This window comes from Babylonia areolata, chromosome 24 (assembly GCF_041734735.1).
Source record: "Babylonia areolata isolate BAREFJ2019XMU chromosome 24, ASM4173473v1, whole genome shotgun sequence".
Classification (NCBI taxonomy): Eukaryota; Metazoa; Mollusca; class Gastropoda; order Neogastropoda; family Buccinidae; genus Babylonia; species Babylonia areolata.
Window position 1 is genome coordinate 15,844,027 of NC_134899.1, and position 10,000 is coordinate 15,854,026.

The window sequence follows — 10,000 nt, forward strand, 5'->3', positions numbered from 1 at the left end:
GACGTTAACAGCGTTTCACCTCAATTACCACCATGAAAATATTGCAAGCGGAAGGCTCTTATACTGAAGAGATGAATGTTGACAAAGAATACCACAATTCTGACGACGGAAGCTAAAGGTTGGGTCATTCAGACACCCACTGGACATCCGAGGGGTCTGTGTAGAGGAGAGGAGAGGACTGGCCGTACTGAGTGAGTTTCTCTGTTCCAGGCCTGCACTGATAATGGTGCAAGCGAAAGTTGTGAGTCGAGAATTTAGGATCCTGAAAAAAAAACAACAGGTACGGCATGATGGCAGACACACACACACACACACACACACACACACACACACACACACACACACACACACAGAGTACAAAACTGAAACCTATCTTTTAAATATATCAGATACAAAACACAGACAAGCTTTAACGAATAAGCGCGCATGACCTAAAGATTGAGAAAGGTAAGATATTTAAATATTCCACAAGAAGACAGATTGTGCAACAAGTGTAACATCCTGGAAGACGAAATCCATCTTCTTGATCATTGTATAAAATATAAAACCTTAAAGCAACAATTTTTTAAAAGATATTCGAATAACACAGGAAATATTCCCAGTCAGGTGATGCTAACAGATGATGAATACATACAAACAAGATTAGGAAAATTTGTTTATGAATGCTACTGCAATTTACTGCATTAACTGATAGATTGTGTGTTTTTCATTCATTCACTTACTTACCATTAAACTTGTCTCTTATAAACCTTACGGTTTTATGACAATAAAATATATTATATTCTTTTCACACACACACACACACACACACACACACACACACACACACACACACACACACAGAGAGAGAGAGAGAGAGAGAGAGAGAGAGAGAAGCGTTTGATGTGTTTCTTTCTGATCTATAGTGTAAAATTGCTGTCTCTCTGTCACTGTGTTGGTTGCTTCTCCCCCCCCCCCCCCCCCCCCCCCAACGACTCTGTATCGAAATGGTTTGTCACTGATTGTACGAAAATCTTTTTTTCTTTTTTTTTTTATTCTACAAATCCATCTGTGTGCGCTTGGTAATCTCATTCATTGGCTGAATACTAAAAGTTTGTATTCGATTTTTTTGGGGTGTGTGTGTGTGTGGGGGGGGGGGGGGGGGGTAGGGGGTGGGGGGGCAGGGAGGGGTGTGTGTGTGTGTGTGTGTGGGGGGGGGGGTTAAATAAGGGGTTGAGGTGGTTGACGGGTTGAGGTGTCTGAAACGTGTGTGTGTGTGTGTGTGTGTGTGTGTGTGTGTGTGTGTGTGTGCCGTCTCTGTGTATGCGTGTATCGCTCTCTGTCCTTCACACTCACCCAGATTTATCCTGTGTGTGTGTGTGTGTGTGTGTGTGTGTGTGTGTGTGTGTGTGTGTGTGTGTGTGTGTGTGTGTGCAAACGAGTGTGTAGTCACTGTGACCTTTACTTTTGCCTTCGCCTCACAGTCTTGCCAACTGTATCACTGTTCCTGGCTGCAGCAACATTGTCATTCATAGGCGCCTGCCGAACAGTCACGATGATAATCGTGTCTACGAGGACGACGACGATGATGATGATGATGATGATGATGATTTTGATTACGATCATAAAACAACGAGAATAACGATAATGCTGCTGCTGCTGATGATGATGATGATTGTCAGTGGAGCAGATGACTGTTTAATTAACATGTTCCAGGTTAGATGCGATCCTTAAGTGTAAGAAGCAAGGAGGGCTGCGGCAAAGGAAGGGCAGCCACGCTTCCATACTTCATTCACCAAGGGACTGAACTGAACTTGAGGCTAGACATGCAGCAGCTGTTCTTGAAAAAACAGTTTCATTCTAAATAATATTGTGATTTTACTGTCATAGGTGGATATTGTTAGGAAGCATCACCCAGGATTCACACACAAACCAAAATGTATAAACAAACAACTACACTCTTCATGCACCGGTTGCTATGGAAACGAATCAAAATGACCGACAAAAAAGCTCTATAACTACAAGACTGTTATAAGTATTTCAGTTTCTGTTCTGCGGGTGTGCATATACAATGTGTGGAATGAACTTTCTCTTTCGCTTCGTTAGGTCTCCGCACTCAGCTCTTTCAAGTCTGGCCTTAAAACCCACTTCTTCACAAGATAGCTTCTTTCTTCCTCTTCCGTGTGTGTGTGTGTGTGTGTGTGTGTGTGTGTGTGTGTGTTTATGCGTGCGTGCGTGCGTGTGTGTGTGGGGGTGTGGGGGGGGGGGGGGGGGGGGTGGGGGGGGGGCTCGTGTACGTTTAGGTGTGTTTGGGCCTGTGCACTTTTGCTTGTGCTTTCATATCTGTGAAACTGCATGTTTGCTGCATATCTGTTATGCATATGTGTGTATGTGGGTCTGTATGTCTTAAATTTATTTGTTTATGTCTGCACAAGATTCAGCGCTATATATATTATTACACACACACACACACACACACACACACACACACTCACACACTCTCACACACACACACTCACACACACACACACACACACACACACACACACACACACACACACACACACACACACACACACACATATGTATATATATCTGTGTGTATGTATGTGTGTGTGTGTCATTTAAAGAGAAAGAAGGATAGACATTGCGACCGCCAAAGAAACATGGTGGAAGCAAGCAAAAGGTAGACAGGTCTGATGTTCACAAAAAAGATCCAGTTCTCTGACTTCGTATATACATTTGTGACACCAGAAACAAGTCAGTCATACGGCAGAGTGTGAGGGAGAAAGAGATTCAGACTCAAAAGATTTATCCACGAAAGTCCGCAGTCCGATATGAAAAAAGAGACAATCGCAGAATGTGACATGTGTCACTCTGGTTATTCAGATTGTTGCCTAAAATGGATACTTATGCAGCGCGCATCCTCGGTCAGAGACCAAGCTGTAAGCGATTTTCAAACAGAGTTATCATCACGACAGATTTGCCTACGGGGCCGTATTCAAGAAACCATCGTGCCTGCAGGTAAATGTGTACCTGCGGGCATATCTACCTGAGGCAAGGCAAGTGCCCGAGGGTAAGCAATATCTGGTATTCAGGAACACTCGAGTTTACCCGTGGGTCTCCAAACCCAAAGGCAAATTTTCCCGTACTACCTGCCAAGGGTGACTGCTCACGAAGCAGAGGTAAATGTGGAGGATACTTTTGTAGCATTGTTTTTGTTGAGGGAAAACAGGCGTGTTTTGCGGATAGCCCGCGTTTTGCTAACTCTCTCGATAATGCCCTAAACTGTTGCGTGATAAATATAACAGCATGCACAAAAGTGAATCACCAGGAATTTTAACTATGGATGATGGGTTAGCTGCTAGAGTGCACCGCGCGCGTCTTGAATACGAAGTTAACTTAACATTCAGGGTAAACAGTACCCGCGGGTACCTGCCATGTCAAAGGTAACTTGCCTTGAGGCAAAATTAAGTTTGTCTTGAATTCGGCCCCTGGGTGGAGACAACTGAGCTGCCTTTAGGCACTCATCATTCGTTTCCTATACCATTTAGTCATGCCTCAGTTAGGCGCGTATGTGCACGCACACGCACATACATATTATGAACGTAAATTACGTAAAATCGAAACCAGTTACCACAACAGTCAGGACATAAGTTTCCCTCTCAGTTGATAATCATATTCTGTACAGTAGTCAGTCATGTGCGACTATGTTCATCAGGACAGCAGAGGAGGCGACTGCTATCCCAACTATCTGGGCTAGAATCTGATTACAGTGGAGAGTGACTTGCCCAAGTCTCTCGGCCAAGAGGGTTTTAGGGCGGTCGGCGTTGGGATGGTTCCCAAAGGCCAGCTAGCTAGCCCCCAAGGCTGCAGCACAAAGAGCCAGTGCAATCTTACCTCCTAGTTTGAGAGTCATGTTACAAAAGACTAAGCTGTAAATGACTTCCCGTTGCGACGGAGAAAATATTGATCATACACCTCTCACTTTGCTGTTGGCCCATCTCACTTAAGCTAATCAAGGTATAGCGTATTTCTATTTTCTTCAGAAACTGCTTTGTTTTTTTGTTTTCAGTCATAGTCACATTGCTCTGTTTTACAAACCACTTTTGAGAACAAAAAGATGCCATAGTTTATTGGGAGAAAGAGGAAGTGTTTGTCGATTGGTCTGAGATCACTGGCATGTAAAATGTATAAACGACTTGGAGGTGGGTTCTTTTCACTAGACCGTGTTCGCAGTGTTCGTGGCTTGGTGATTTCCTTTCTGCACTGAACCGGTAGCAGAGGAGAGGAAAGGAAGGACTGGGCACTGTTCTGGTTGTGTGAGGGTTTCAGTGTTTCCAACCTATCAGTTGTTTCAACACTGGGTATGCATGTCAAAGACAATAACTTGTATCGCCTTGTATTGGCTGGTCTTGTGTTAATATTCTATTCACAACGGGTTATCTGTGTCAGTGAAATTCAGGTAGCTTTCGCCCAGAGAGAACGCGTCGCCATGGTTCTGCTCCACTTGAAATTTTTTCTAGCTGCAAATGTACTTGGTTCCCTGTTGGCAGAATTTTGTCCAGGGGTTGCATTTGAATCATATGTGGCATTGACTTTCTTTTTCTTTCTTTTTTTTTTTCTTTTCATCTGTGATAATTATATTTGTTTTCTGCGTTTGATTCATCCACGACGTTCTTTTTCACTTGATTATCTATCTGTTGCATTTGATTTATCCACGACGTTCTTTTTCACTTGATTATCTGTCTGTTGCATCTGATTTATCCACGACGTTCTTTTTCACTTGATTATCTGTCTGTTGCATCTGATTCATCCACGACGTTCTTTTTCACTTGATTATCTGTCTGTTGCATTTGATTCATCCACGACGTTCTTTTTCACTTGATTATCTGTCTGTTGCATTTGATTTATCCACGACGTTCTTTTTCACTTGATTATCTGTCTGTTTGCTGCATTTATCTATGACACTGTCTGTTGCATTTGATTCATATATGAATGAGTTTATTGCATTTGCGTAAATGTGACGGTGTTTATTGCATTTGATTCATCTATGATATGACGCTGTTTGCTTGTTGCCTGAATCATTTGTGACAGCGTGTGTTTCATGCATTTGACATTGTTTAGTGCATTTGATTCATCCGTGATAATGTGTGTTGCATTTGATTCACCTGTGTCAGTGTTTGTTGCATTTGATTCATCTGTGATGGTGTTTGTTGCACATGCTTCACGAGTGAATGTTTCATTTGCTCCATTTGTGACAATGTTTGTTGCATTGGAGTATTTTTCACCGTGTTTGTTGTATTTGATTCATCTGTGATAGTGTTTGTTCCATTTGATTCATCTGTGATAGTGTTTGTTGCATTTGATTCATCTGTGACAGTGTTTGTTGCATTTGATTCATCTGTGACAGTGTTTGTTGCATTTGATTCATCTGTGATAGTGTGTGTTGCATTTGATTCATCTGTGACAGTGTTTGTTGCATTTGATTCATCTGTGACAGTGTTTGTTGCATTTGCTTCATCTGTGACAATGCCAGTTGAATTTGAGTATCTGTGACGGTGTTTGTTGCACTTGCTTCATCTGTGACATTGTTTGCTGCATTTGTTTGTTGCATTTGCTTCATCTGTGACAATGTTTGCTGCATTGGAGTATTTTTCACCGTGTTTGTTGCATTTGCTTCATCTGTGACAATGTTTGTTCCGTTTGCTTCATCTGTGACAATGTTTGTTTCATTTGCTTCATCTGTGACAATGTTTGTTCCGTTTGCTTCATCTGTGACAATGTTTGTTTCATTTGCTTCATCAGTGACAATGTTTGTTGAATTTGAGTATATGTGACGGTGTTTGTTGCATTTGCTTCATCTGTGACGGTGTTTGTTGCATTTGCTCCATCTGTGATAATGTTTGTTGCATTTGTTTGTTGCATTTGCTTCATCTGTGACAATGTTTGTTGCATTTGTTTGTTGCATTTGCTTCATCTGTGACAATGCTAGTTGAATTTGAGTATCTGTGACGGTGTTTGTTGCACTTGCTTCATCTGCGACAGTGTTTGCTGCATTTGTTTGTTGCATTTGCTTCATCTGTAACAATGTTTGTTGCATTTGCTTGTTGCGTTTGCTTCATCTGTGACAATGTTTGCTGCATTTGTTTGTTGCATTTGCTTCATCTGTGACAATGTTTGTTGCATTTGCTTGTTGCATTTGCTTCATCTGTGACAATGTTTGTTGCATTTGTTTGTTGCATTTGCTTCATCTGTGACAATGTTTGTTGCATTTGTTTGTTGCATTTGCTTCATCTGTGACAATGTTTGTTGCATTTGCTTGTTGCATTTTCTTCATCTGTGACAATGTTTGTTGCATTTGTTTGTTGCATTTGCTTCATCTGTGACAATGTTTGTTGCATTTGTTTGTTGCATTTGCTTCATCTGTGACAATGTTTGCTGCATTTGCTTGTTGCATTTGCTTCATCTGTGACAATGTTTGTTGCATTTGCTTGTTGCATTTTCTTCATCTGTGACAATGTTTGTTGCATTTGCTTGTTGCATTTTCTTCATCTGTGACAATGCTAGTTGAATTTGAGTATCTGTGACGGTGTTTGTTGCACTTGCTTCATCTGTGACAATGTTTGCTGCATTTGTTTGTTGCATTTGCTTCATCTGTGACAATGTTTGTTGCATTTGTTTGTTGCATTTGCTTCATCTGTGACAATGTTTGTTGCATTTGTTTGTTGCATTTGCTTCATCTGTGACAATGTTTGCTGCATTTGCTTGTTGCATTTGCTTCATCTGTGACAATGTTTGTTGCATTTGTTTGTTGCATTTGCTTCATCTGTGACAATGTTTGTTGCATTTGCTTGTTGCATTTTCTTCATCTGTGACAATGTTTGTTGCATTTGTTTGTTGCATTTGCTTCATCTGTGACAATGTTTGTTGCATTTGCTTCATCTGTGACAATGTTTGTTGCATTTGCTTCATCTGTGACAATGTTTGTTGCATTTGCTTCATCTGTGACAATGTTTGTTGCATTTGCTTCATCTGTGACAATGTTTGTTGCATTTGCTTCATCTGTGATAATGTTTGTTGCATTTGCTTCATCTGTGACAATGTTTGTTGCATTTGCTTCATCTGTGACAATGTTTGTTGCATTTGCTTCATCTGTGACAATGTTTGTTGCATTTACTTCATCTGTGACAATGTTTGCTGCACAGGGGTATTTGTGACCGTGTTTGTTATATTTAATTCATTTGTGCCTGTGTGTTGACATTTCGCGCGCGCCGTTTTCTTCATTCCGTTGTGTTCTGTCCAGGTGAAAGCCAAGCGAAGAAGGCAGAAAGATGGCGACGGAAAAGGAGCTGGAATGGTGGAAGACCTGCATAATCTATCAACTGTACCCACGTTCCTTCTGTGACTCCAACGGTGACGGCATCGGGGATCTTAAAGGTACGCCAGAAATGAAGTCATGACAATGGTTTCTGTTTGATACGATGAGGCTGTAGTGTCTGTTTTTTTTGTTTTTTGTTTGTTGTTTTTTGTTGTTTTTTCACACTGTCGAATTACTTTACGTTTTGTTGATGTATTCTTTTTTCATTCGTGATCTCTTCTGGGAGGAGAACAGCCTTAAAAAGCAGGGCTAGATATGTAGCTCTACCTGTTAGTTACATTGCAGTTTAATATCGACACTAAGCGCGTTGGGTTACGCTGCTGGTCAGGCATCTGCTTGGCAGATGTGGTGTAGGGTATATGGATTTGTCCGAACGCAGTGACGCCTCCTTGAGCTACTGAAACTGAAACTGAAAACTGTCGACACCTACCTGAGGGATGTGCTTCACGGGACTATAATAATCACAAGTTGAGGCAACATTTTATCTTCATTAATGTGAATAATATGAAGTTGTTTTTCCATAACTTACAGCCGTCAGGAAACACCTCAAGAATGAATACATTGTAGAAGAATAGAGCTGACAATGATAGTGACGATTATTGGCATTTGCTGATAACGGTTACAAATGTTCTCGCGATATCAAACCCACCCACATTGTCGATATCAGTTCAGTGGGGAGGGTGGTGGTAGAATGGTAAAGACGCTCATCTGCCAATATTAAGTCCGTGAGGGTCTGGGTTCGGATCCCGCTCTCGCCCTTTCTCACAAGTTTGAAAATTAAACTGAGCATCTAGTCATTCGGATGAGACGATAAACAGTTGTCCCGTGTGCAGCACGCACTTGGCGCACTAGAAAAGAACCCATGGCAACGAGTGGTGTTCTCTGGCAAAATAAATGTAGAAGAATATTCACTCTGATAGGTGATGTATTGCATGTATATGAATGTGTATTGTGTGTGCGTGTGCTTATGTAAGTTTGTGCCTGCCTATGTGTGCGTATGTGTTAGGGTAGCTGTTAGATACACATGTATGTTAAAATGTACGTATGCACTGTGTGTGTGTGTGTGTGTAGTCACATTTTGGTGTGTGTATGTAACATAGATGTAATGTTTTATGTTAACAAAAGCGTTTTTGTAAAGCACCTAGAGCAGATTTATTATTATTATTATAGGTACACAAAATATATAGGTATACACTGAAGGTGTGACGAAGCGCGTTCGGTAATGCTGCTGGTCAGGCATTTACCTAGCAGATGTGGAATAGCATACGTGGATTTCTTTGAATGGAGTGACGCCTCCTTGAGAAACTGAGAAACTGAAACTGAAACTAACACTGAGTAACGACAGCCCACGGCGATAAACGAAGCCAGAACAAAGCATGCGACAAAGGGCGACAACCAATGACGGGTGATAACAGCTAACTCGGGTCACCAGTTATCACCGAAGCTCACCGAACTGCTTGCCGATTGTCCTTCATACACACTCCTACCACATCAGTTACGTTAATGTACTCCCAGGTCAGTAAAACCAGGTCATCTCAACCTCGAGACCAACTGATTTCCAATCTGTGAACGGGCTGAAAGAGGACTAATAATCAGAAACTGAAAAATAAATACTAGTTTTGTTTCTGAACGGATTGTTGTAGATGTTGGTATGCGTGTTGTAAAGTGATCGCTGACGTATCCGTCTGTTGTAAATTGAATGAATCTGGTTATTGAGTGTTTCTTATTTCCCCATCTACCTTACATTGGAGGTAATCGTCAGTTTTCGCTTCAACATCATAGAATACCACGGTAAGAAAGTCCCATTATATACACATCACATTGGTCAGTTTGTACCAAGACAAGCAAAACGAATTAAACAGAACAGAGCAAACAAAAAAACCAACACAAAGCAAAACAGAACTGGAAGTAGGGTTCGAAACACGAGTTCCTGGTCTCTTGGTCTCTGCAAGAGGACACACTCGCGTGTCAAGGGACGCTACTCGTTTGTCAAGGGTCACCGACAACACTGGCAGCCTTATATCCCTTTGTAAAAAAAAAAAAAGAAAAAAAAAAGCTTCTTCGTTGGTTTTTGGGTTTTATTATTTTTTTTTTTAAATTTGTTTTTGTTCTTCCCATTGGCAGTTTTGGCTTGCCTCGAATAACCGCCGGGGTCATTTGTGGCCAGTCTAGATCGACCCCCCCTACACCCCCCCACCCGCCCTCAACTCTGTTAATTGGAAATTACCCACCTTTCTTCGTATTTAATCAAGCTATTGAAAAAATGAAGGAAGGGAGGTGAGGAGGGTCGTTCTGGGCTGGACTTTACTGACGCCCCCCCCCACCCCCACCCCTTACCCCTCCCCTCCCCCCTCTCCTCCTTCCTCTTCTTCGTTGCAGACCTACTCAACGGATACGAACGTGTGGACGTTCTACTTTAACACCCTGTATTGATTCTATTCTGGTTCAAAATTTCTACAGGGGGTTCATCATTTCAAACTAGCCTAGAATGTGTACCCCATATCCATTGCGAAAAGGGAGCGTGTGTGTATGGAAGTGGGGGAAGGGGGGGAGGGGGGGGGAGGGCGAGTGGGGGCGGGAGGGGGGTTGGAGGGGAGGGGGGGGGGGGAGCTATGGGAAGTCAGATCCGATTTGTTGATG

The 10,000-nt window shown here is 42.0% G+C and overlaps 1 protein-coding gene across 2 annotated transcripts in view; it reads left to right on the top strand.

Moving 5' to 3' along the window:
- The window catches only part of LOC143298778 (maltase 2-like), a 23,344-nt gene that overhangs the window by 1,478 nt on the left and 11,866 nt on the right, over window positions 1-10,000 (top strand). For both annotated transcript variants that reach the window (XM_076611732.1, XM_076611730.1), the window contains exon 2: window positions 7,286-7,419. In XM_076611732.1, coding sequence (XP_076467847.1) covers window positions 7,314-7,419 — 106 coding nt within the window. In that variant the 5' untranslated portion in view covers window positions 7,286-7,313. The remainder of the gene's footprint in view (window positions 1-7,285; window positions 7,420-10,000) is intronic.